The sequence below is a fragment of the Cervus canadensis genome, chromosome 7, assembly GCF_019320065.1.
Source record: "Cervus canadensis isolate Bull #8, Minnesota chromosome 7, ASM1932006v1, whole genome shotgun sequence".
Lineage (NCBI taxonomy): Eukaryota > Metazoa > Chordata > Mammalia > Artiodactyla > Cervidae > Cervus > Cervus canadensis.
Window position 1 is genome coordinate 76756917 of NC_057392.1, and position 27931 is coordinate 76784847.

The 27931-nt window shown below is 36.9% G+C and overlaps 1 protein-coding gene across 3 annotated transcripts in view; it reads left to right on the forward strand.

Annotated features, from left to right (window-relative positions):
* Nucleotides 1-27931, forward strand: part of SI (sucrase-isomaltase) — a 111146-nt gene that overhangs the window by 76327 nt on the left and 6888 nt on the right. For 2 of the 3 annotated variants that reach the window (XM_043473833.1, XM_043473834.1), the window contains 11 exons: nucleotides 3444-3560; nucleotides 4991-5078; nucleotides 6049-6187; nucleotides 9486-9619; nucleotides 10544-10578; nucleotides 10666-10782; nucleotides 12353-12501; nucleotides 14454-14538; nucleotides 14621-14677; nucleotides 15282-15406; nucleotides 18503-18591. In XM_043473833.1, the coding sequence (XP_043329768.1) occupies nucleotides 3444-3560; nucleotides 4991-5078; nucleotides 6049-6187; nucleotides 9486-9619; nucleotides 10544-10578; nucleotides 10666-10782; nucleotides 12353-12501; nucleotides 14454-14538; nucleotides 14621-14677; nucleotides 15282-15406; nucleotides 18503-18591 (1135 nt within the window). Of the gene's footprint in view, nucleotides 1-3443; nucleotides 3561-4990; nucleotides 5079-6048; nucleotides 6188-9485; nucleotides 9620-10543; nucleotides 10579-10665; nucleotides 10783-12352; nucleotides 12504-14453; nucleotides 14539-14620; nucleotides 14678-15281; nucleotides 15407-18502; nucleotides 18592-27931 lie in introns of those variants that run through there. The other variant, XR_006270399.1, reaches the window with a different exon arrangement.

Here is a 27931-nt window from a genome sequence, read left to right on the forward strand (position 1 = left end):
GATCACTAGAAAAAACATAGCCTTAACTAGACATACCTTTGTGGACAAAGTGATGTCTCTGCTTTTTAATATGCTGTCTAGCTTGGTCATAACTTTCCTTCCAAGGAGTAAGCATAATTTAATTTCATGGCTGTAATCACGATCTATAGTGATTTCGGAGCCCAGAAAAATAAAGTCTGCCACTGTTTCCACTGTTTCCCCATCTATTTGCCATGAGGTGATGGGACCAGATGCCATGATTTTAGTTTTCTGAATGTTGAATTTTAAGCCAACTTTTCCACTCTCCTCTTTCACTTTCATCAAGAGGCTCTTTAGTTCCTCTTCACTTTCTGCCATAAGGGTGATGTCATCTGCATATCTGAGGTTATTGATTTTCTCCTGGCAATCTTGATTCCAGCTTGTGCTTCCTCCAGCCCAGCGTTTCTCATGATGTACTCTGCATAGAAGTTAAAGAAATAGGGTGACAATATAGAGCCTTAACGTACTCCTTTTCCTATTTGGAACCAGTCTGTTGTCCCATGTCCAGTTCTAACTGTTGCTTCCTGACCTGCATACAGGTTTCTCAAATGGCAGGTCGGGTGGTCTGGTATTCCTATCTCTTTCAGAAATTTCCACAGTTTATTGTGATCCATGCAGTCAAAGGCTTTGGCATTGTCAATAAAGCAGAAATAGATGTTTTTCTGGAACTCTCTTACTTTTTTGATGATCCAGCAGATGTTGACAATTTAATCTCTGGTTCCTCTGCCTTTTCAAAAACCAGCTTGAACATCTGTAAATTCATGGTTCATGTATTGCTAAAGCCTGGTTTGGAGAATTTTGAGCATTACTTTACTGGCGTGTGAGATGAGTGCAATTGTGCAGTAGTTTGGGCATTCTTTGGGATTGCCTTTCTTTGGGATTGGAGTGAAAACTGACTGTTTCCAGTCCTGTGGCCACTGCTGAGTTTTCCAAATTTGCTGGCATATGAGTGTAGCACTTTCACAGCATCATCTTTTAGGATTTGAAATAGCTCACCTGGAATTCCATCACCTCCACTAGCTTTGTTTGTAGTGATGCTTCCTAAGGCCCACTTGCCTTCACATTCCAGGATGTCTGGCTCTAGGTGAGTGATCACACCATCACGATTATCTGGGTCATGAAGATCTTTTTTGTACAGTTCTTCTGTGTATTCTTGCCACCTCTTCTTAATATCTTCTGCTTCTGTTAGGTCCATACCATTTCTGTCCTTTATTGAGCCCATCTTTGCATGAAATGTTCCCTTGGTATCTCTAATGTTCTTGAAGAGATCTCTAGTCTTTCCTCTTCTATTGTTTTCCTCTATTTCTTTGCACTGATCACTGAGGAAGACTTTCTTATCTCTCTTTGCTATTCTTAGGAACTCTGCATTCAAGTGGGTATATCTTTCCTTTTCTCCTTTGCTTTTCACTTCCCTTCTTTTCACAGCTATTTGTAAAGCCTTCCCAGACAGCCATTTTGCTTTTTTGAATTTCTTTTTCTTGGGGATGGTCTTGAGTCCTGTTTCCTGTACAATGTCATGAACTTCCATCCATAGTTCATCAGACACTCTGTCTGTCAGATCTAGTCCCTTAAATCTATTTCTCACTTCCACTGTATAGTCATAAGGGATTTGATTTAGGTCAGACCTGAGTGGTCTAGTGGTTTTCTCCACTTTCTTCAATTTCAGTCTGAATTTGGCAATATAGAGTTCATGGTCTGAGCCACAGTTAGCTCCCAGTCTTGTTTTTGCTGACTGTATAGAGCTTCTCATCTTTTCCTGCAAAGAATATAATCAATCTGATTTTGGTTCGAACATCTGGTGATGTTCATGTGTATAGTTTTCTCTTATGTTGTTGGAAGAGGGTGTTTGCTATGACCAGTGTGTTCTCTTGGCAGAACTCTACTAGCCTTTGCCCTGCTTCATTCTGTACTCCAAGGCCAAATTTGCCTGTTGCTCCAGGTGTTTCCTGACTTCCTACTTTTGCATTCCAGTCCCCTATAATGAAAAGGATATCATTTTGGGGTGTTAATACTAAAAGGTCTTGTACGTCTTCATAGAAATGTTCAATTTCAGCTTCTTCAGCATTACTGGTCTGGGCATAGACTTGGATTACTGTGATATTGAATGGTTTGCCTTGGAAATAAAAAGAGATCATTTTCTTATTTTTGAGATTTCATCCAAGTACTGCATTTTGGACTCTTCTGTTGACCATGATGGCTACTCCATTTCTTCTAAGTGATTCCTGCCCACAGTAGTAGATATTATGGTCATCTGAATTTAATTCACCCATTCCAGTCCATCTTAATTTGCTGATTCCTAGAATGTTGATGCTTACTCTTGTCATCTCCTGTTTGACTGCTTCCAATTTGCCTTGATTCATGGACCTAGCTTTCCAGGTTCCTATGCAATATTGCCAGCCGCCGCGCTTCTGCACCTTGTTTCTTATTTGAACTAAAAAACTGAAAATGTTTTCCTAAAGAGTATGATATTAGCTATGGGCATTTAATATATAGTCTTCATCATATTAAGGTAATTTCTTTCCTAGTTTTTTGAGAATTTTTTTTTTAATCATGAAAGTGTTGAATTTTATCAAATACATTTTCTGCATTGTTTATTGATATGCTTATGCTTAGTCATTCAGTCGTGTCTGATTCTGGGACCCTTTGGACTGTAGCCCACTATGCTCCTCTGTCCTTGGGATTTTTCAGGCAAGAATACTGGAGTGGGTTGCCAATTCCTTCCACAGATCTTCCTGACCCAGGGATCAAACCCTCATCTCCTGTGTCTCCTGCATTGCAGGTGGATACTTTACCCACTAAGCCGCTAGGGAAGCACTGTTATTGATATGGCCATGTGATTTTTATCATTTATTCTGTTGATGTGCTGTATCACAGTAATTGAATTTTGTGTGTTATATAATCCTTGGCTCACAGGGAAAAATCCCACTTATTCATGGTGTATGATCCCTTTGATGTGCTGTTGAATGTTATTTGCTGATAGTTTGGTTGAGGATGCTTCTATCTCTACTCATCTGATATTGTTAGTTTGTGTGAAACTAGGAATGTGTCCATTTCTTCTAGGTTATCCAGTCTGTTGTATAATTGTTTATCATGGCCTCTTACCATCTTTTTTCTATTTCTGTGGCATCAGTTGTAATTCTCATCTTCCATATCTGATTTTATTTAACTTTCTCTTTTTTCTTAGTCTAGCTAGCAGTTTGTAAGTTATATATATGCTGTCTGTGAGAAACTCAGTTTAGATTTAAGGACACACATAGACTTGATTGTTGGAGGAAGATCATGGAGATTCATTCAATAGAGTTGAGATTAAGTTGCCTTTACTATCACTTGTTCACAACTTGTGAATCTGATAGATAAATGTCTTACTGAAATATAAGATTTCTCTTACGACTTTCTACATGTGGGTCTAATTTTTGTTTTTACAGGCTTTCAGAGCTCATGTAGCTTTTCCAGATTTCTTCAGGAATTCCACAGCAGAGTGGTGGGCAAGGGAAATTATAGATTTTTACAATAACCAGATGAAGTTTGATGGCTTGTGGATTGTAAGTAAACTTTGAGAAATTTATATTTATGTTATTTATTGTGTACTGATTATGTAAAAATTGTACTAAATTCTAATAATCTTAGCAAAGTATTCTTTATGAAATTATCTCACTCATTTTTTCTGTAGAACTTTCTTATGCAAAGAATTGCTAAAACACAGTTTTAACAATTAAATTTAAGTATTTGACTGCTTTTTCCTGAATATTAGAATTGAATTTCAACTTTACCAAGAAACCAAAATAGTCTCTTTAATGATTTATAAGTGCTTATAAATATTTATTTTTATTTTCTTTCAGTGTAGGAATAAATCTCACACTCAACTGTCAGTCTTTGGTTTAAGAAGTCATAGTCTCTTACATATGTAGCAAAATCATCCTTTAAATAATATTCTAATTTTATGTGTAACTTTAAAGTATTGATATAAGAGTTTTAGTAATAAAATTTTGGGATAGCATAAGATGAATTTACTATATCACAAGTAAACATTTAATATAGGAGATTTTACATAATGCTTCTCTAGATTTTTGTAGGTGAACTTATCTGTTGATTTTTCAGCATGTCTGCGTTAATTTACTTACTTTTTTAATTAAAGAAATTTATAGAGGTGATATTATGTACAATATTTGAGGATGTAAAATTGTATGTATTTTTAAAATTAATGGTAAATATGGTTTTATTTTATGTATAAAGTTGTGCACTATAAGGGATTTTATTAAATAATCCCCAAGAATTATATCTTGTTCCAGAAAAAATAACCTTTTTATGCTAAAGGAATCACCTTTAAATGTGTGTGTTAGTCGCTTCAGCTGTGTCCAACTCTTTGCGGCCCCATGGACTGTAGCCCACCATGCTCCTCTGTCCGTGGGATTCTCCAGGCAAGAATACTGGAGTGGGTTGCCATTTCCTCCTCACCTTTAACTGGCAACTAATTTACACATTTATATGATGGTCCCCTTATATGTGGCTACTAAGATTCTAAAATGTGTACTCAATAGAGAGACTTTTTGAAGTTTTCTGTATTTGTAAACTATATCTTGCAGTTTTAAAAACCACAAGCCATTGTTCAAAAATAAAAATTATACAAAGTGCCAGGGCAGAAGTGGAGGGAAAAACATGGGGGAATATACACTATTATAATTTAGTTTTATGTTTAGAAACACAGGAAAAAAATTCACTTTTACATGTAGGTTTTATCTACAGAGAAAAATAGGACATTTTATATTAAAAAAGGAGACATGAACTATAAAATGTTAAGAAATATTGAGCTAAACTAAATTCTTTAATATTGTTGAGATTGTCTTATATTTTTGCTTTTTTAAAAAGTGTTATTTGGATATGCTATTTTAATTTATTGAGTTTCTGAATTAGTTCTTTTTAAGAAGATATGCCATAAATTTGTTTTTTGTTTACTTTTCTTTCTCTCTTTAAGGACATGAATGAACCAGCAAGTTTTGTAAATGGAACAACTACTAATCAATGCAGAAATACAGAGCTAAATTATCCACCTTATTTCCCAGGTACAATATTGCTGTTATACCTTTGATGTTATCATGTTATTATCTTTTATTTATCAGGTTTATATACTTTATGATCTAGAGAATAGGATTCACATTCCCAATTCTCACTACCCATTTGCACACTGGACCACATACTCAGCTTACCAATATCATCTAGACCATCTAAAATTCCTTTGAGAGAAAAAAAAAAAAGTCAAGAAACATGCTTTACCTATATGAATATATTTCTAAATTTGATTACTTTGATTTTCTTATGAATCTTCCCAGATTTGAGAATCCTCAATATTGTTTTAATAGAAAACTTTAAATCTTTTATAAAGTTTTTTTTTTTTTAAGTTTTTCTTTACTAGGGAGAAACTGAAAGAATGCTAACAACACTTCCTTGGTTGTCCTTGACCTAGGAGAGAAAAGTACAGTCTTTTGGCATTCATCCACATACTCCTCCATAGGCAGTAAACTGCATAAATGATTAACATGTAAAGTGATGGTAAAGCTCTGAAAATTTTAATCTGAAACTGAGAAAAAATTGGATCCAGAGATAGTGCTGTTATAGCATTTGCCTGGCTCTTTATTCCAGGGCTTTATGTTAGCAAATGGAGTCTTTTAAAAAAAAAAAAATCTATTTAATCAGTATTTCTCATCTAAATGCATAAAATGTAGTAGATTTTAAGAAGTACATTTTTCATGGTTTTATGAATTCATGTTAATTATTAACAATTTTGTTACTAAATAGAGTAAAATCTTACACATATTTTCCAGTCACAATTGTAATTGCAATCATTTACAATTGCAGATCAGTTTTTAATTTAAAATTAGCATAAACAAAGTGCACAAAGTGCACAATTGGTTAAAAAGTACACCTTTCAAATGGTGATTAATGTTTTACCAAAATAGCTTATTACTACAGGTTACATGCTTCAATATAGATGACTTTATAACATATTAATGTTTTTTCATTGATTCTCCCCAGAACTCACACAAAGAACTGATGGATTACATTTCAGAACCATGTGTATGGAAACAGAGCAGATTCTTAGTGATGGCTCATCTGTTTTGCATTATGATGTTCACAATCTATATGGATGGTCACAGCTGAAACCTACTTATGAGTAAGCAATTTTCATAATCATCCTTTCTATTATTTTTTAGATATTAATGTTTCTACTTTGAGTCCTTCCCTGCTGACCTTACCTTACTGGTGGTCATTCAAAGCACTTAAAATAGTTTTCTCTCTCTCTCACTCTGTATATTTATTTTAAATTTTCATCCTATTTCCAAAGGACCCTGAATCATTTTATTTTGTTCCCAAGCATATACTCAGCTCATAGTAACACAATGCCTCAGGAATAGTAAGTGCTCAAAGAATAATTTTTAATGAATATTTGAGTAAACAGTATATAGTTTCATGCCATTTCCTACTCCAGGGCATCTTCCCAACCCAGAGATTGAACCCATGTCTTTTGAATCGGCAGGTGGATTTTTTATCACCACAACATCTGGGAAGCCCACTAATAGCTCTATTAAACAAATTCTTATATGAGGCTAATAATGATGAAACAATGAAACATAGTCCATTCTTTAAGTATCAAGTCTTTATTAACACTATGCAACAGATTTTTCTGCAATGATAGAAATGTTCTATAATTCTGGATTGTTCAATGTGGTAGCTACCAGTCATATATGGTTGTTGAAAAATATGGCTAGTATAACTCAGGAGAAGAATTTTAAATTTTATTTAGTTTTCATAAATTTAAATTAAACAATACCATGTGGCTTATAGTCACCATATTACACAGTGCAACTCTAAATCATTGGCTCTTAACTACACATTGTAGTCAACTGGAGATTTTTAAAGTTTGTTTTGTATTGGAGTATAGTTTATTAACAATGTTGTGTTATTTGTAGGTGTGTGGCAAAGTGATTCAGTTATATATATATACGTATATGTATATATATATTCCTTTTCACATTCTTTTCCCATTTAGGTTAATATAGAATATTAAGTAGAGTTCTCTGTTCTCTACAGTAGGTCTTTGTTGGTCATCTATTTTAAATATAGTACAAAATTGGAGATTTTTGTACTATATAAATTCTGATTTTAATTAGTCTGAACTGCAGCTAAGCATCTGAATTTTTTAAAAATTCCCTAGGTGGTTGTAATGAGCATCCAGGATTGAAAACCAGTACTCTAGTAGATGACTAAAGTTGGTAAAAGAATGAAAATCATTTTGCAGTAAAGAGTATGGGTAATATTTCCTCACTTAGTGAAACACTTAGTAAAACATCTTATTTCCAGGACCAAACTCTTTTCAACTTAGAATAGGTGAATTATTTAAGATATTATTATATGAATGATTGACTATAGATTTGTTCACGAAATCCCAATGTAAGGGCATTCAGAACTAGTAGATGTCTTTCTTAAGAGTAATGCTTTTTTATTGAGACAAACGTTTCTTTAGTTAATCCTACTGGAACATAATATGGAGCACAATTATCCTTGCCTAACCTCACTTTACCATAAAACTATAGATATTAAAAATAACAGAAATATTGAGAGGTGACTTGTGAACCCGTTAGCAAAACTTATATAACTTGAGATGAAAAAAGTATTTAAGGGAAATGATTTTTTTTCACAGAGGACAATAAATTGAATTTCTGGAGCACATTACAGAATCTAGCATGGTTCCTGACATGCTGTGCAATGTTTAGTATATCTAAGTTAGCCAGTTTTAACTTACCACAGCTATTAAAATTGTATAAATAAATTCAGGGAAAAATTAGGTAAATCCCTAGATAGTTGATGTGTTGTTATATGATATGTTATAAGTTATTTGGGGGTGTTAATATCCTTTTCAGCTCTTGAATAGCATTGTGAGGAAGATAGTACAGTTTTCCAAAGAACATCCATTTAATGTTAATTTTGTTCTTGTACATAAAATCTTTCAGTTTAACCATATTTGTTGTTTAAATTAAAAAATTAATAAGTTTTAAATGTTGAGTTAAATAGCTCATTTTGTGCATAGCCATAGACTTTTTATATCTTTTAAATACTTCCTTATTATTTAATTTTTTCAGTTATATGAGAATAAAATTATTGAACTCTCTTTCAGATATTATAGAGATTAAATATAGTCATTATACATTTAAAGATCTTGCAAATGTTAAAGGATGCTATAAATAAATTACATTTAAACAAATGATGGAGAGTAAGACTTTTTAACATTGGAAAAAACTGAAAGAATGAAAAGCATAATACTTTTCTTCAAGTTATTCAGACTGTACCATTTTCAGTTTCATTATTTCAGTTTCAATAATTCTCAGTTCCTATAAGTTTGAGATATTCATTAATTCAAAAATCAATTTTATGCCAAGCACTATATTAGGTATAAGGAGTACAAAGAAGATTAAGGCATTCCTTAAACCTCCAGAATCTCAAGGTCTCATTGAAGAAATTTTATGTATAAAGAAATCAGTACAAACACTGTTTCATCTTTAACAAGGAAATGATTACATACAGTTGATAACATGCCTATAGGTGACAAATCTGCCTAATTAAGAATTTGAAATATTTTTCCAATATAGTTCTATATTCCCTATTCATATATAATTAATTTTGAATAATAAAATAAAAACAATTATTTTTATAACTAATACAATAGTGATTTTTTTATTTTTGGTACATTTATAATTATAATAGAGATACAGATAATATATTGCATTATTCTTAACACTAGCATATGTTTTAAATAAATAATAAAGTCAATAAACTTGTTCTTCAAAGACTGAAAGAGAGGAAAAGAAAAATATATGATCTAATTTTTAAAACCATTCTCTTGAGATCTGGCTTTGGACAGATTCTATGCTTGAAATAGAATAACTATTTTTATTTTTTTATTTTTTATTTTTAAGACCTAGAGAAGCCTTGCTGTCTTCAAACTGCCCTCTAAATCAGGGAGTATTATAGCAAAGATTCTCTGCAGAGTGATATGGAGATTAATTGTTGACAAGTTATAAATAAGAAGAGTTGAAGCATTAATAGGGCCTAAACTTTATTAAGAGAACATGTTTAAGTAGAATGAAATGAGTTCATTCAAGAGCTCACAATATAATTGTGTTGAGTTGATAATATCAATAGTTGGCTTGTATTCACTGGGTAAATAGCAAAAGGGCCACTTAGGCATGTTGCTCTGCTAAATGGTTGAAGGGAAAAAAGATGTCTTCCATGTTTGTGAGGATTTTATAGTATGATGAGAGAAGACACTTGTAAAGAGCTAGCTATAGCAAGAGACAGCATAGACACCATAAATAAAATACTCTTTTGTTTAATGAAGTGGTCCTATGTAGAAATATATGAAGAAAATATCTCATATATTATAAGATCTCATAGTTCTTCTCCATCTATATTAGTGCATTGCAAAAGGCAACTGGCAAAAGAGGAATTATTATTTCTCGTTCCACATATCCCTCTGCTGGACGATGGTCAGGACACTGGCTTGGAGACAACTATGCAACATGGGACAATTTGGAAAAATCTATCATTGGTATGTGAGAATCTCCATCTTTCTCATTATTCTTTTTGAATATTTGTATTAGCTATTCACCGTTGCTAGTTCATATACTTTATAAGTCCTTCTTTGAGTATGCTTTTGGCACCATGTTCTCTGATAAATAGCATAATGAAAAAGCAGTGGGCCAGAAAGCAGGATCTAGATTATTTTGAGAAAATAATTTTGTCCCTTTTGGTTTCAGTTTCCTTCTGTGAAAGGACAGAAACTGGGAAATATAACATATAGAACTAAGAAAAGAAACGGATAGAAATTCTGGAGTCTAGGGAATAAGAATATCTTGTAGATGCTAAAGTATGAAACATCTCAAACAAATTTTGAAAGTTTTCTGACTATGTTTGGATAAAGAGTAAATAAAATATTATTATTTTAAAGGGATTACTTTTCAGTTTCAGATATAGACTTACAAATTCTTTATATTTATATTAGGATTCAAGGAAAACACTTAATCAGTGTTTAGAAATATTCCTTTAAAAGAAGAGCTGGGAATTCACATACATTCTATTTAATGAAAAAGATCACTCCTCAGGGGATTTTATCTAATAAGGATAATTCATTTTGCTTCAAATGATAAGATCTATGGCTAAATAATTACAGAAACAGCCTTTTATTTTCAAAATAAAACCAAGGAAGCCATTAACACGGTCTTATATTATAATTTGTTCATAACAGTTTTGTGATCTAAATGTGTCATCTTGAGTCAAGGAGTCTTATTTTTATAAATGTCATTAACACTATAAAGTAAAAAAATACATACATTTTATAGGAAGAATAAATAAAAGGTGTGTTAATAATCTGAAAAGCTGTTTTATTGAATTAAAGGTCAGTATTAGAAAAAATATATAGAAAAAAGCAAATATCAAAATATTGATTTCGGCCATTTTCTTTTCTAATTTTTAGGTATGATGGAATTTAGTCTCTTTGGAATGTCATATGTAAGTAGCTCTATTCTTCTTATCTTCATCACTTGTGAATATTAAAAGACACACTATTAACACTCATTAAATATAACTGTATTTTAGACTGGAGCAGATATCTGTGGTTTCTTCAACAATTCAGAGTATCAGCTCTGTGCCCGCTGGATGCAACTTGGAGCATTTTATCCATATGCAAGAAACCACAACAGTGCATTTACTAGAGTATGTAATTACTGCATTTACTCTCATTCCTTTGTCCCGCTAACCTTAAGCATCTTTGACTAGAATTCACCCTTCCTGGCCGATTTCCAAATGATTGCTTTGAATCTCTTTACATTTACTGAGGGCATCTGAGCCCATCAGTTTAAGAATTTTCTGATTTGGGTTTTCTTTACACTTTGGGGTTCAAGACTTGGTTGACTGGCATATGTACTACTGCTGTATATAATTTTGGAGAAGCCAGGGCAAAAACTGCTTCTGGAAATCCTTACAAACCTGGACAGAACAATAAAAATAAATAAATAAATAAAAAATAATTGACTTTGAACTAAATAATTAGAAAAAGTCATTTAAAATTAGTATCAATGCATGAAATGGGCAAATTTAAACAGCAAACATTTTGAAAATGAGTTGAGAAGAAATAAAAGGAAAAGAGAATCATGAGACCTAATTTATATGTGGTGGCACTATATACTTTATATATACTTTACTAAACTGGAAGAACTTTTTGAGTGAGGTTGTTGGTGGCGTTAGTGGTAAAGAACTTGCCTGCCAATTCAGGAGACATAAGAAACGTGGGTTCAATCCTTGGGCTGGAAGATCTATTTAATTAAATAGATTAATTTAATAAAGTAGAATGTAATAAAGTAATCAATTTCCCTATTATTTTTTTCATTTATTTTTATTAGTTGGAGGCTAATTACTTTACAATATTGTAGTTTTCTTTTTTTTTTTAAATAATAGGGATTTATGTCAATGTATGACAAAAATCCCTATTATTTTTTAACCAGTAAGTGCAATAACATTGGGTGCTTGAATGGGTTGTGCAACCCCATGGACTATAGCCCACCAGACAATTTCCCAGTCAAGAATGCTCAAGCGGGTTGCCATTTCCTCCTGCAGGGGATCCTCCTGACCCAGGGATTGAACCAGCGTCTCTTGAGTCTTCTGCATTGGCAGGCAGTTTCTTTACCACTGAGCCACCAGGGAAGCTCACAATAACATTATTTAGAAGTTTTTAACTTTCCAGTATCAGTTTTAGGCTTTTTACTTGGAGAGTGATTCCAGAGCAGATTTGGTTTTTGTTAGGCAATATTAATTTGATCCTCTCTTCTTCCTATACTACTAATTCTTCAGTACCAAAATTTATTCATTTCTCATGAGATCACAGTGTGCAGGGTTACTGTGATGGGCTTTGCACGTCTCTGTTTATTTCAATCCACTTTTGTATAGCATTCTGTTTCTCCCTTAGATTTTTCATCATACAGTATCACCACAGTTGACAAGGGTATTTGTCACCTATTCAAATATGAACTGCTCTCTAAGTAGGTTCACCTACATGAAATAATGTATGGGCTTAATTTACATTTTCTTATTAGAGTGTTAATATTATGCTCTGTCTTTCCATCATATGAGATAGAAATATCACTTCAGAAGAATTTTGTGAAGAATGTATGTAGCATACAATGGTGATTCAAATTTTTCCCTACTTTTTATCCTTTAAATATGTATTGAAAATTATGATTTAACCAAGGACAAGAGCTTATGACTATTACATTTTGCTTTGTTTCAGAGACAAGATCCTGCTTCCTGGAATAAAACTTTTTCTGCAATGTCAAGGGATATTCTAAATATTAGATACACTTTATTGCCCTACTTCTATACACAGATGCATGAAGTTCATGCTCATGGTGGTACTGTTATCCGACCCCTTTTGCATGAGTAAGTTCAGATTATCTTTTTTCTACCACAAAGAGATTAGCTTTTCTTTGTTTTATTCGATAATCAATATAAAATGGGCTTTCCCTGGTGACTCAGCTGGTAAAGAATCTGCTTGCAATGTGGGAGACCTGGGTTTGATCCCTGGGTTGGGAAGATCCCCTGGAGAAGGGAATGGCTATCCACTTCAGTATTCTGGACTGGGGAATTCCATGGACGTGCAGTCCATGGGGTTGCAAAGAGTCAGCATGACTGAGCAACCTTGACTTTCACTTCCAATCTACTTTCACTTCAATATAAAATATTTTAAACTAAAACTTTTTTTGTTGTTTTAGTGTACATTTTGGATTAATAAGCATTTACATGAGGAAGTCTACTAAAAAGCAGTCTAATATGTGTCATTAAAAATTAAATACATTAACCAGTTTTTAAAAAGTAATAATTTTTAGAAATAACTAATATATGCCAGGTATTGTTTTAGATTACTTACAGACCTTATTACATTGCATATTTTTTAAAATTTTTGGAAATAAGTAATATTATCTCTATATTATAATTTATTTAACTGAAGTTTACTGCAATTCAGTAAATGTACCACATACAAATGCCTGACTGAAGAAGACCATCCTAACTCTTCCATTCTCTGTAGAAAATTGTTTTGGATTTACTCTTTAAAGCTCAAACTGATATATGACCAAATCTTGAAATTCAATTCTATGAATATAGTTGCAAAAATGTTAACTTGTTCTGTTTTTAATGCAAATATAAGTAATTTCTTATGGATGTTACACAAAGTAAAAGGCAAACACATATACAAACAGAAAATAAATTGAAATAATCATGACATACTTATCTTCTTGTGTGTCCTATATTATCAGAATAATTAAATGAGGTGATTTGTTAGATTTCACTATTCAGAAACCAGTAAAAAATACACAGAGAATATTTACTCAAATTAAGCAGTAGTTTCCAAGATAAAGATACCAAAATAATAAGTTGATCAATATGCCTTGTATTCTAATAATAAGATAAAAGGTCCAAGTTTCTTTAAAAAAAAAGAAAAAGAAACTTCCTAGATTTAAGTTATTCTCTAGTAATTTATTATTTCTGGTAACATATTAAATTTCTTGCCTCTTTTATTTCTAGATTTCTCCTCTTTGTCTTCTCTCTATTAACCTTTGAGAATAGCTGGACTATTAACTCTGGTCTGAATCCCCCAACCTTGTTATTAGCTATGCAGACTGTTGTCCTACTGAGAACTCACAACTCACAATTCAGTAAGCTTAACTGACATAGGATAAGCAAACTCTTTTTATTTTATTTATTTATTTTTTTTAAGCAAACTTTTTTTAAAGTTACCAAATTAAAAAATTCTTATAGCACACATGCCTCACACTTTTCTTCCAGAGTGTTTGTATCTTTGCTTCCTGCTTTTTGATCTTCTACTAGGCAAAGTTAGTATTTGAACCTATGTGAGTTCACTTCAAAGGCGATTTCTCACTCAGTTGGTCTTACACGTCCGTTGCAACTTTGCATTTTGTCGGAGGGTTTAGTCATGCCCTAGACTTGCTCATAAAATATTGCTCCACTGCACGTTGAATTCTGGGGCTTCCCTGGTGGCTCAGCTGGTAAAGAATCTGCCTTCAATGCCAAAGACGTGGGTTCAATCCCTGGGTTGGGAAGATCCCTGGAGAAGGGAAAAGCTACCCACTCCAGTATTCTGGCCTGGAGAATTCCATGGACTGTATAGTCCATGGGGTCAAAAAGAGTTGGACATGACTGAGCAACTTTCACATATTGAATTCCAAGTGATGAAATTGTTTTTGATCTTTTATAGTTTGATTTGCATTTCAATTCACAAAAGTCCATACTTCAAAATGTGATTTTAATAATTGTTTTATGGTATTTAGAAGAGATCAATTTCTTTGATTTAACTTTGTATATATATTTTCCAGGTTTTTTAATGAAAAGCCAACCTGGGATATATTCAAACAGTTTCTGTGGGGTCCAGCATTTATGGTTACCCCTGTATTGGAACCTGTAAGTCCTATCACATATTTTTGTTGACAAAATAATATTCTATGGTTTATATGTTTTTAATGAGTATATTTTTAAATTCCAGTACGTTGACACTGTAGAAGGCTATGTCCCTAATGCTCGGTGGTTTGATTACCATACAGTAAGTAAATAAGGAATTCTGGGGGATTGACAAAATAGAAATGGGTAACAACTTGACTATAGCTTTTTTATTAATGACATACTTGTTTTCCTTTCCACTTAAAAAGAGTAAGATGTTTCTTGCTAATTATATCTGAATCAAATTAACAAACAGTGAGAGAGTTAATTTATTCTGCCATAGATTGTTATACAGTCATGGATTTATTTTACTAAATAAATGTCAAAATTGTACATTATGCACGAAAAAGTCATTGCCTTTTATTAAGTATACAAAAAGATTGTTAAAAGTAATGCATGCCTTCCAAGAATAATATATGTGACAAGTCAGGAATAACTTTTGTGACTCATCAAACACCCGTGTATTTTCTGCATGTGCATACTACAAAAAATAATGGTAAGTTAATTTCAAAGCTATAAATAAACTAAGGAATAAAGCTGTTTATCCTTTAAACAACATAACTTCCTGAATAAATGTGTGTGGTTTTATTATTTTTTTAAATTAAAAAGTATATTATTTGATTCTATAACTGTGCCCCCTCAAGTACCAGTATTGCTGATGATTCTGTTCTTGCTTTTGTTCTTTCTTGCAACTGTCTCATTTCCAGGGCAAAGATATTGGTGTCAGAGAAACATTTCATACATTCACGGCTCCTTTATATGAAATAAACCTACATGTCCGTGGTGGTTACATCCTACCATGTCAAGAGCCTGCTAACAACACATTTTACAGGTAAGTGAAGTGTAAGTCTTGAGAGTCCCTTGAACTGCAAGTCGATCAAACCAGTTAATTCTAAAAGAAATCAAGCCTGAATATTCATTGGAAGGATTATTGCTGAAGCTCCTTTTTGGCCCTGTATGTGAAGAGCCGACTTATTAGCAAAGACCCTGATGCTGGGAAAGATTGAAGACAAATGGAGAAGGGGGCAGCAGAGGATGAGATGATTAGAGAGCATCACCGACTCAATGGACAAGAAATTGAGCAACACCGGGGAGATAGTGGAGGACAGAGGAGCCTAGTGGCTACAGTTGTAAAGAGTCGGACATGTTTTAGCAACTGATCAACAGCAATAACAACAAAGTGTTTACAGAACTCAGATTAGATTTTCAGATACATCATGCTAAAATTGTCAAGAACCAGGAAAGGTCTGAGATTTTATCCTACTTCCAAGTTTACAGGTTAGCCTGCCACAGTTTCATGACTACTGTGTCTGAGACAAAGGTCTTACTCATGGCATAGCAAGAAATATGAATTTCATGTTTACTTCAGTTTCACTTGACCCCTAAGTCCCATGTGGGTGACATCAAGTGACCCAGGTGGATATTGTCCATGAAGGAGGTTTGTGTCACAATAAAGGAATGCCAAGTTTTGGGAAACTCAACCTTTTATAATAGACTGTGAGTAAATTATCCATTATTTGCTTTGAAGGGAGAAAAAATTGTCAGTGCTTAAATATGTAGAAACTTGACTCATGGAAAATTGACTTCCAACATGATAGGGATGTTTCCCAGACCAAAAAACAACTGAAATTTAATGTCTTCTGTATAAACATGCAAAGGTATTGATAACATGCAAAGGCCTTGTATTTTAAATGGCTGCCTCACCTAAGACTCATTATTTTTTCTGAGTCTGATATATGGAAAGAAGTATTATTTTATTCATTAAAGTATATTTTTAAAGTGAACTTTTCTATGAACTTTAAACAAACAGTGCTCAGAAGACTTCTCTTTCCTTCTGTCTTTTCCAGTCCCCCTTTTCTTCCTCCGTCAGTACTATGACACATTCCCTGATCCACTTTAGTTTATGAAAGGTAGATATCCATTGACAATATCACTACTTCTTCAAACTGCTAAGTCTTCTGCTGTCCATAGAAGAACCAGACCTGTTTTTATCAATCTTGTCCTGTTTTATGATGAAAGGTAATTCAGATTTTCTATTCATTACCGTTTATAACTGAACATTTTCTAAGACCACTTATGTGACCTTATCCCCCTCTCATTCAACAATGTGTCATATCTGCCAGGGGTTGTGGGTCCATTCTGTCTCCTATGACTGATGTAAGAATGAATCTCTTATACCAATCACAGAATCTATTTCCACTGTTAAACTCCTGCTTAGACATTCAGATTCTAGAGGACTCGGTTCTGTTTCTCTTTTCGTCTCCTGCTCATGGTGATCCATGTGCTGACATGGATCCCAGCTGGCGTGAATAGGTTATTTCTGTCTCCTAAAGCCATCCAGATCCATTTCTATCAATACCTTATCTTGTGCTGTGGATAGTCGCTCAGTTGTGCCCGACTCTTTGCAACCCCATGAACTGTAGCCGGTGAGGCTCCTCTGTCCATGGGGAGTCTCAGGCAAGAATAAGGAGTGGGTTGCCATGCCATGCTCCAGTACTCCTCCAATACTTTATATTGATATCAATTAAAGAGGAGAAAAATGATTGCATCTGAGAAGTGAGAGTCTCATGAAGGAGACCAGTTATAAGTTGTGCCTTGAAGAATCCTTAGGTTATTAAAGAGGACTAGGGAGGCCATTTTGTGTGTGTGTGTGTGTGTGTGTATGTAGATGGGTAAAGTAAATAAGATATTTAGGTATACAGTTAACCTTTGAACAACATGGATTTGGATTACATAAGTCCACCTAAATGTGGATATTTTTCAATGGTAAATAGCACAGTACTACTCAGCCCATGATTGGCTGAATCTGTGGGTGCAGAGGAATTGTGGTTACTTGGATATATGTTGTTCAAGGGTAAACTGTATATACAGGCTAGAAGGAAAGTTGTGAAGCTAGGGAAATTAGGTTAAACCAGATTTTCATGTTGCTAATAAGATCTACTTATCTTTTAACTCAGTGACAGTGAACTGAAATACATATATACATACTTGCTAAGACATGCTAAAATCTTTACACGGAAAATATAAAGTTGCTATGGAGATTTGAATTCTAGACATTTTGGATATTTTAGGAGACTTCCATAGCAGTACAACCTTTAATATTTGTGATCAGAAAAGGCAGATAGCTAAGCATAATTAATCCTTCCATTGCAGTAGAAGGCTGTCAAACCAAGTCATTTGTATACTGAGCATGGAAGCAGATATTTAATTCAGAAATAGGCATATTATAGGCAGGAGATGGTAAGCATTGCTCAACCCAAGGAGTGGATTTGCAATTTTCTACTAGCTACTCTTCATGTTCTTATTAACAATTGCCAATGATAATTAAATTGTTTATATATGGACATATGAGGATAACTTAAGTCATAAGGATTAAAACATGCTACTGAAATAGTTTTATGTTTAATGGTCAATGGCAGAATTATCATAGAAAGTTTAAATAAATATATTAATAACCTTAACATGGTTTTAATTATAAATGAGGTCACTTCTGATTTTCTATAGTAGGTGAATCCTTGATATCAAAGATAGGCATTATATTTTCTATTAAATATGAAGGATTTTGTGGTTTATATACTTTCCATTCTTATTAGTCACTCAGTTGTGTCTGACTCTCTGTGATCCCATGGACTATATTCCACCAGGCTCCTCTCTCCATGGAATGCTTCAGGCAAGGATACTGGAGTGGGTAGCCATTCCCTTTTCCAGAGGATCTTTCCAGGCCAGGAATTGAACCTAGATCTTCTGCATTACAGACAGATTCTTTACCATCTGAGGCAGCAGGGAAGCCAGGAAAATCCTTTTATTTTCTTTTTCTAAAACAATTTGTATTCTCCTTAATTGATATTATTATTTGTGTTCTTTTGGACACATACAATAAAACACATGATACTCTATAAATGTTGATAAGATTATATTCTTTTTACAGCCGACAGAATTACATGAAGCTCATTGTTGCTGCAGATGATAATCAGATGGCACAAGGATCTCTGTTTTGGGATGATGGAGAAACTATTGGTAAGTGTTCCACTTAGGAGTGTCAGGGGAATGTGTAATTTCCTTGGTTCTATCTTGCCACAGCAAAAATTTCAGCTGATGGACAGACCAGTGTTACAGCTTGGTGATACAGCTCAGTTACTGCTCAGTTTCATTTGGCAAGCAAAGGAAAATACATCCTTGAAGCATGAGGCTGGACCGACCCAAAAGAAGTGAAGAGAAGAGAAAAGAAGCCAGAGGCTCCTCTTTTTATACACTTTTTCTCCTCCCCTTGAGCCTGCCCTATGTAAATTGGGCTAGCCAGGAGGGCTATTTGCTTCACCTGCGGTTCTTACTCTGGTCCTCAGAACTTCCTTTGTTCTATTTTTGCAGGCTTTTTGTCTTTTAGCCACTGCTATTTTTTGGACCCCTTTTTCCTATTCTAACTGCCTAACATTCCCCCCTCAAGAGATGGGAGGCCCAATTCTTTGGGAATAAGGGCTTCCATCGAGGTATGTCTGGCTACTTCCTGCTGAGCTGGGATGGTAAGGGGTATTGGGCCTCCCCCTCTTGCTAGTCTCGAGCCTCAGAGTCCTTATAGTGGTGTCCATCTAAGGGTGAGTGATATTTCCCATAGTCGGGTGTAGTTTTATATGCCCTTGTTGAACTGGCACTGCGTGTTATAGCTTATGGACCTGGGCAGGACAAAATGGGTTACACAATTGATAATACATGGAGCAATCATAAGCAGCCTCAGTGTTGTGATAATAGGGATTAGTAGGGGCATTAGCCAGCTCCAAATCCTCCATCGCCAGAAGGATCTGCAAAGAGAGATTGTAGCCACCCTGAGAACTCTCCAGCTCATTCTTTGAGATCCTGTAGGATCTGAATGTTTTGTTTTTCTCAAGGACTGTGAGACTTTTTTATCTTTAGTTGGAGGTATTTACCCAGAAACAACATGTCTCATCCAAGATGGCTCAAGTCCCTCGTTGTTCAGGGATCAGGAGATCTATTCTCTTGTCTATTTTGGAGTACAACCCTTGCCAAGCTGTGTTGGCTCTGTAGACTATCCTGAGAAATTTTATCCCCAGAAACTTAATTTTGGGCTGTTCATTAGAATGGCACTTGTTTGTAGTCCTGAATAGGTATCTGGGGTCTCCCAGGGGCTCACAGGTGTATTAAGTGTCTTCTTCAGTTCCTCCATGGCTTGACTCATGAGTAGTGAATCCAGGAGTCGTATCCTGGTATCTTGACTGCTGGGGGGTAGAAAGTCTTACAGGGAAGGGGCCCTTCCATGTGGGCTGGAGTTGAGCCTTTGGGGACCCGTCTTTCCAGATTTTAGTTAGGACTTGAGTCCCTGGAGCATATAGTGGTGTGGTTCTTTAGAATCTTTTGGGTCCTGGTTGACACTCCATAAGTGTGTATCTTGTTGGAATTACCCAATGGACATGGTATGAGACTGGAGGGTCTGAGCCTCTGGATCTAGGAAGAGGTCATTGACATAAACAAATGGTCTCCCATATAGCATCTCATAAGGACTAAGACCAACCTGTTCCTCAGGGGCAATGTTGGTGTGAAGGAGAGCTATTGGTAAAGCCTCCTTCCTTCCCAGGGAGGTCTCCTGGGTTATCTTTTTAATCGCTGATTTTCAGAATTGTTTGGCTCTTTCTACTTTTCCTGAAGACTGATGCCTCAGGCACAATGGAGATAATAAGTAATGCCCAATGCTTTAGAGACCCCTTGGATGACCTTAGAAGAAAACGATGTCCCATTGTCCCTTTGTAATGATCTGGGCAGACCAAATCTCAGAATGATTTCATAGAGCAGTTTTTTACCACCTCTTCAGCCTTCTCAGTCTGGGGTGGGAAAGACTTCACTCCATCCTGTGAATGTATCTATCATGACTAATAGGTATTTATACCCTTGAGAAACTGGCATCTGGGTGAAGTCTTTCTCCCAATCTTCTCCTGGGTAGGTTACCACGTCATTGGGCAGGCTGGGCCAGCTGGGGTCTTCAAGCTCCTTGGGGGTTGTTTAACTGGCAACTGGAACAAGAGGAGACCACTTGTCTTCTAGTTATTTGGAGGCCTGTTCCTCTGAAGGACCTTTCTAGTAATCTTTGGAGGGCCTTTCCCCCTAAATCAATGGTGGCATGTAAGGAGTTAACCAACTTCCATTGAAGGTTCCCAGGCAGAAAAAGGAGTCCCTCCTTTTGGAACCACCCCATATGATCTTTTTGAAAGCCCTCACTCTTAGTTTTAAGACTCTCACCTTCAGCATATGGAGTTTCTGGCAAATTAGTCTGTGGATCTAAGGTGGCATCCCCTATTAGGTCACTGTTCTGTAATGCTGCTCTCTTAGCTGCCTGATCAGCTGCTTGGTTCCCTTGTGCTGCTTCCGTGTTCCATTTTTGGCGTCCTTTACAGTGGGAAACTGAAACCTCAATGAGCAGATAGACTGCCTTCAAGAGCCTAAGGATTTGATCACCATATTTGATTGGAGACCCTTGGGTGGTCAAGTGGCCTCTTTCTTTCCAAATAGCAGCATGTGCCTGTAGCACCAGAAAGGCATACTTGGAGTCAGTGTAAATGGCTACTCTTTTTCCTTTTCCCAGCTCTAAAGCTCAAGTCAGGGCTATGAGCTCAACTAATTGGGCTGAAGTAACTGATGGCAAAGGTTTAGCCTCTATGGTCTCAAAATTGGAGGCTACAGCATATCCAGTTCTTTTTCCATCCAAGACAAAGCTGCTTCCATCAGTGTACATAATTTCCTCAGGATTGGTCAGAAGATCTTCTGACAATCCCTCTCGGGGTTTTTTCCAGTGGTCCAAGGTTTCTAGGCAAGAGTGAAAGCAGGGGGAGCCTCTTTTCAGGAGGGGTAGGCAGGAGGGTAGCTGGGTTAAGAACCTCACAAGGGGATATAGTCAAGCCTGGATTTTCCATCAGCCCTACTTGATATCTGAGGATCCTTTGATCAGACATCCATAAATGGCCTCTCCCACTCAGGAGTTGTTTCACTTGGTGACTGGTAAAAATAGTTTGCCCTCAAAAGAGAGTTTTAAAGCATCTTCTAGCAGGACTGCAATAGCTGAAAAATTTCAAAGGCAGGGGAAGATCTCTTTCCAATAAGGGAGTAGGACACTCAAGGGCCACCAGAAACTGGTGGGAAAATATTTGTCCATTGCAGCAACAAAGAAATGCCCAGGTGAATCTTTTTGTAATTGCTTTTCCTGTAGCACCCAAAATAGTACAAGTTTTGGAGGAGAAGGCTCCAGAATAAGAGGTCAGGACAGATTAGATAGCCCCTGTTTCAACCAAGGAATTCTCAGACCTACCTGCTATATCCTGTTTCACCCTTGGCTCCAGCCCCATGATGGTTATCTGTGACAGATGGGCTAGCTGAAGTGGGCTGCTTCAGTCCTGTTGAACCATCATAAGGGAAGGCTGACACTTGACTTTGAGGCTCTTGGGTCCCAAGGGCAGAGTGCCACCCAATGTCCCAAATGATGGCATTTGTAGCAAGCCATTTTAGGAGACTTGTCACAATTTGGACACTTTGGCCCAATGTCCCACCTGTCTATAGTTGAAGTATTTGCCTCCTGCCTTGTCCTTTAAGGACTGGGTGTTTGCCATAGGGATTCCCTGGAGGACAGTCAGCACCTGGGCAGGCCTTGTCTCTTTCCTTTTCTCCCTTTCCTGGGCTTGGCCCCTCCCTTTCCTGTTCTCTGTTATAAAATATATGGTGGCTGTATTGGACCTTCTCATCTAAAGAGGCAGCAGGGTCCTGCTGCTGTAGCTGTTGTTAACTTTATCCTGATGTCTGATGCACCCTGGGACAGGGATTTGTCCTTTAAAATCACCTGTCCCTCTTAAGAGTCTAAGTCCAAATTGGTAAACTTTGGAGGGCCTTTTTTAGCCTTTCCAGAAAGGCAATGGTGTTCTTGTTGGGCTCTTGAGTAATCAGGCATAGCCAATTACTTTTTGCTGGGCTGCTTTTAGTCCTGCCTTTACACAGATCAGAAAATGATCCCTTTCTCAGATGTGCTCAGGGTTATTATAATTCCCATATTATGTATTACTATAATTCCAATTAGGACCTAATGAGGGGACCGCAGTTTCTCCCACTGGGTATTTATCGCTTGACCTGTCAAGCCCCTAGCATAACTTCAGTCTTCCTTTAAGACCCCAGCATGCTCAGGATCAGTAAAATTTGACTAAATATGACTATGATGTCCTTCCACATCAAATCAAAGGGTAAGGTAATATGTTGGAATGTATCTGTATATTTGCCTGGGTCATCTGTGTAGCTTCCCAGGTCTTGTTTGGTCTGTCTTACTTCTAAGAGGAAGAAGGGCTTATGGACCCCAGTTGGTCCGAATTCTCCTCCAGTTTCAACTAAGGGACATACTCGAGTTGGCTTTTGTGGAGGGGGTGCTCCTGGATATGGGGGCACGTTTGAATACAAGGAAGGAGCACCAAGCAACTCAGGAGCCATGGGAGGTGAGCCTTCATGGGGTGGGGGGGGGGGGGGCGCTTTCTTGTCTTGGTTGTCTGTGCCTAACACCATTTGCCTAGTAGGCTAACTTTTAGGACATACAACAATCCCATATTTAAGACAGAGTTCCTTCACATCTCTTAGTCGGATGAAAATTTGGGCAGGGTATCTCTGTCCATTTCCCTTGTCTTTTGCAGAATAAGTCTAGCTGTGGGATCGTATTTAATTTAAACTTCCATCCTCAGTCAAGTGTTCCTTATCCCCCCAGAGGATACCATGGCCACGCAGTGGAACAAAAGAATTTTAAGCGACTTCTCCTTAAGGTTAGAGGATTGAACAGCTTCTGGTTACCAAGGATGCATCTCAAGGATGTCTGTCAGGAAGTGGATTGTTTTTTTCCCACCTGAAAGATAGTGATGACAGGGAGGAAAAAAAAAAAAAAGTCTAGGCCTCCTTCTATTTTTATGGGTGAACTTCCTTAGTGGTGAATCTTTCTGAAACTTATCCTACCCAGTTCTGTTGCAACCTGAGAGCCAGGCTTCTCCAGTTTAGAGTGCAGGTCCCCAGGCAGGCTGAGACATGACAGCCTCCTGAAGATCAACTCCCCAGGCAGGTCGAGGCATGTTGGCCTCCTGAAAATTGGGTTCCTGGGCAGGTCGAGACATGGCAACCTCCTGGAACCCCTGGACTGGCAGATCTCTGAGCAGATTGAGGAGTGACAACCTCCCAGGGACCAGATCCCTATGCAGGTTTAAGCAGATCAACCTCCTGGGGCCCCAGGCTGGAGTTGGGTGTCTCCAAGATATCCAGCATGAATAGTGCTGCGTAGGATTAAGGGGTTCTAATCTTAACTCATTGCTGGTTTGTCCACCATGGATGGGAATAGATACCGTGATGTAAAGCAGCACAAGCCTGTGGCCTGAGACTGGGAACCTGGGGAAATAGCCATAAGCCTTATCCTGTTATTGCTCTGAGGGAAGGTAAGTCACTGATTTCTTCCTTTAGTCCTATAAGAACAGTTTAGGGTGTTTCTAATGGTAAACATTTCATTGTCATAGACCCACTTTAGGTAATAATAAGTAATGGCAAAGGATTGGGTTATCTGGTTCTGTTAGAGGCATTAAGAATATTTTAATCATAAGCGGGGTGGAGCAATGGTGCCTACAAAGGGGCAGGATTCTGGTTGTAGGAGTTAGTAAGTGGCTTAAGAACAAATTGGTAAGAGGAAACAGACCAGATGTTCCATAAAAGTGGAGTGGAGATTTGATCTGGGGGTACATTTGTAAATTTAGGAGAAGAGTGGTAAGGGTTTGGGCCCAGTCTGCAGGGCAAACTTCCAAGGTGGCAAACATTATCCCTGAAAGCTGAATTGCTCTTAAAGGGATGCCAACAGACAGACTTCTAGCAGGCATTGTGTGCCTGTCACCAGCCCTAACGAGCCCACTGAGAGATACTGTTGTTGCACATGTTGTAGGAAACACGGAAGATGAAGGCCAGAATATCTAGAGAGATTGGATATTATACAGTATTTCCCTCCCAAAGGCCAGCTATTTTCTGGTTTTCCCTCTAGGAGATTGTAGAGGCAACATTGTGGGCCATTATGGGGCTCAGGAAAAGAGCATGAAACAGGAGTGAAGGGAGCGGGGTACAACCTTTGAAAGAATGACATAGCCCAAGGCCTAACATAAACTGATTACAGTCAAATGGGTCCAAGATGACACACAAGTCGAATTTAACTAAACCTTGCTTCTCAATCTGCAAGCTAAATGATACACCCTGAGGTATCAGGACTGTTCCAAGGCATTGTCAAAAGACTGAGGAGTGGGTGGTTCCCCAATTGTTGGAATGATCCTCCTACTCATTAGCATATGAAATCACCCAGCTCTGGAAAACTAACCACACCGTGTTCCATGGCCACAGCACTGGAACTTGCCCTCTGCGGAGGCCCACACCCTGTGAAGTGTACTCTTCTCTAAATCCAAGCAAATCCACCTCTTACCTATCGCTGTGTCTCTCACTGACTTTTTTTTTTTGCAATGAGACATCAAGAGTCTCAACTCATTAGGTCCTAAGACCAGGCACTGTGCATTTTGGCTAGGCTCAAATCCCAGTCATATGCGATTGACTGACTTAGCATAGCACAGAGTCGCTGCCATGTAGATTTGAGTCCCAATCTTAGGTAATCAGTTTCAAGTACAAACTTTAGAAATAGATGATGACCTGCCCAGTACTTTGTAAACAGTTGCATAGATGGAGAGTGGAGCTGAAGGACAGGAGGAAAAAACAGTGGGAAAATCGTGCCGAGGAATCCCCTTCATAACCTACTGTAAAATTTGCTAAATACTTGACCTGTGCTCACAGTTTTAATTGTATTGATCCTAGGCACAAAGCAGGTTAAGGACAGAAGAACCCCCACTTGCTTGGGCAACAGCTATTAAGTAGCCCTGCCAGAGTCCCTCAGTTGCACAAACTGCTGCTCGCTTGTTTGCAAGGGGTTCAAAGAAACATTTCTCGAAGAAATGAGAGATTGTAAAGGAATTAAGTGTGGTGACCCAAGGACAAAAGAGCAGATAAAACCAAGGAGGATCTTGGAATGCAGGAATGGAAAAACCAGACCCTTATCATCCTTCCCTCCCCCATGTTGTAACTATTAACAGATTTCAAGTCCTCCTGAGCAGTATAACCTGTTTCCCCTCCTACCCCATAGGGAGAAGATATTTGCCTTGCTCTTCCCCACCCCCCACCCAGTATATGTGCCTCATCCAATCAGCAAATGACCCACAAGACCCCTATCTGACTCCTTGTGCCCTGGGTATAAAAGTGGTCTAAGGACCCCTGTTCAACATTGATTCTCCCTTGAGCTGGCCCACTGTGCTAACAGTATCTCCCACTCTAATAAGCTTTATTCTCCTCTCATTCTGCCTCACGTCTGGTAATTTTTTTCTGACCCACACCCAGACCACAACATTAAGATTTTGTTAGCCATGTGTCCTTCCAGCCATAAGATCGAGGACCTCCTACTTTAATCCCTTAACAGGGTCTTTCAAAATCTGAGACTGAGCCACGTGAGCTTTCTGCCAAGTTTGTTTTTGCTGTCCTGGTTTCCTGCACACTGGGCTTCCTGTCAGTTCCACTGTGCTGGGTTTTCTTTGCATTCAACTTCCACCATGGGAAGTTGGGCTTCTGCTGTGCTTGGTCTCTGCCTCGCAGGGGCCAGACCGAGGTTGTTTCAGCCAGGTTAAATCTGAGAAACAGCAGATGTCAGGGGAGTGTGCAATTTCCTTGGTTCTGTCTCACCGCAGCAAAAATTTGAAGCAACGATGGACCAGTGTTAGAGCTCAGTATTACAGCTCAGTTACAGCTCAGTTTTATTTGGCAAGCAATGGAAAATACATCCTCAAAGTGTGAGGGCAGACATGAGCGCAGGCCCACCCAAAATAAGCAAAGAGAAAAGAAGAGAAGCCAGAGGCTCAATTTTGGCTCCTCTTTTTATACACTTTTTCTCCTCCCCTTGAGCCTGCCCTATGTAAATTGGCCTAGCCAGGAGGGCTGTTTGCTTCACCTGAGGTTCTCACTCCGGTCCTCAGACCTTCCTTTGACCTATTTTCATGGACTTTTTCCTTTCTTTGTCTTTTAGCCATTGCTATTTTAGACTCCTTTTTCCTACTCTTAACTACTGAACAGGAGATTAAATATAACTTATAACATCCATACTATCTCACATTATTTTTTCGTTACCTATTATTGTGCTTTGGAAGTTGATTTAAAAAAAAGCCAATAATGTTATTGAGAGCTAAAATAGTTTAATAAATAGTTGAATCAACTTAAAAATAGACTTACAAGTATTTAAAGATGTTCTTCTTATCCTAAATATATGTAATCCCTATGAACAACGTCTAGATAACAAAGAGATTTGTGTAGACAGGGATGGTATATTGATTATCTTTGTATTCCCAGAAGTTAGCCAGTTCTGTTTGCATAATAGACATTCAGTATGTGTGAGGTCAGCTGAGTTGAAAAGCCACATGTGCACATATTGACGCACAACAGATGCCTTTAAAACATGAGATAGTTCAGAAACAAATTTAAACTTAGTCTGTGTGCTTTATGGCTATAGATTTTGTGTTTTTCTTTTCTTTCTTTCTTTCTTTTTGTTTTTTTTTTAATGTTCTACAGTTTTTTACATGAAAAATTTGAGGATTTAAATTTAAATCTTTATTCCATGGCTATTCCTCAAAATCAGACTGAACTGCTAAACTTTCAGCAGTGTGTGCTCTGCTTCCTGAATAGTTTGTAAAGAATGGATATTCTAAGGCCATCCAAATTCCATTAAGTTAAGGAGAGGCCCAGAAATCTGCCGTTGAGTCAAATGCCCCCAGGTTATTATTTCACTGTTAAATAAACACTGTTAGAGGATTAGCAGTGTCAGCTCCCTTAGATGGGGATCTGAGCATTCTCTTGACATGTATCTTAGTCATAGCAACTAACATGTGTGTGGAGCTGTAGGACAGTTTACTACAATTTAAATACATTATCCATAGATGAGAGATTTTTCATTAATAGCAAAGACATCTTTCTTTCATCTTTTCAGGTTAATCATAGTTAATATTCTACAACTATAAGAAACAGGAATCTGTTTATAAGTAATCCATATCAGAAAGTGATATAAGAATCATATGGTAATAAGCAAGCCTCAAAATAAATAAATAAATAAATAAGCTCTTCCTAGTATTTTGTAACTTAGAAGGTGAGTAGCTCAACTGGTATTAGTTAAATAAAATCCTATGTTTTCAGAGCCCTGAACTTCATTAACACATTAACTGAGGTTCTACAAAGTTTACAGCCTTTTTTCTTCACTAAGAGGCACTGTGAATTTGCCTACAATTCT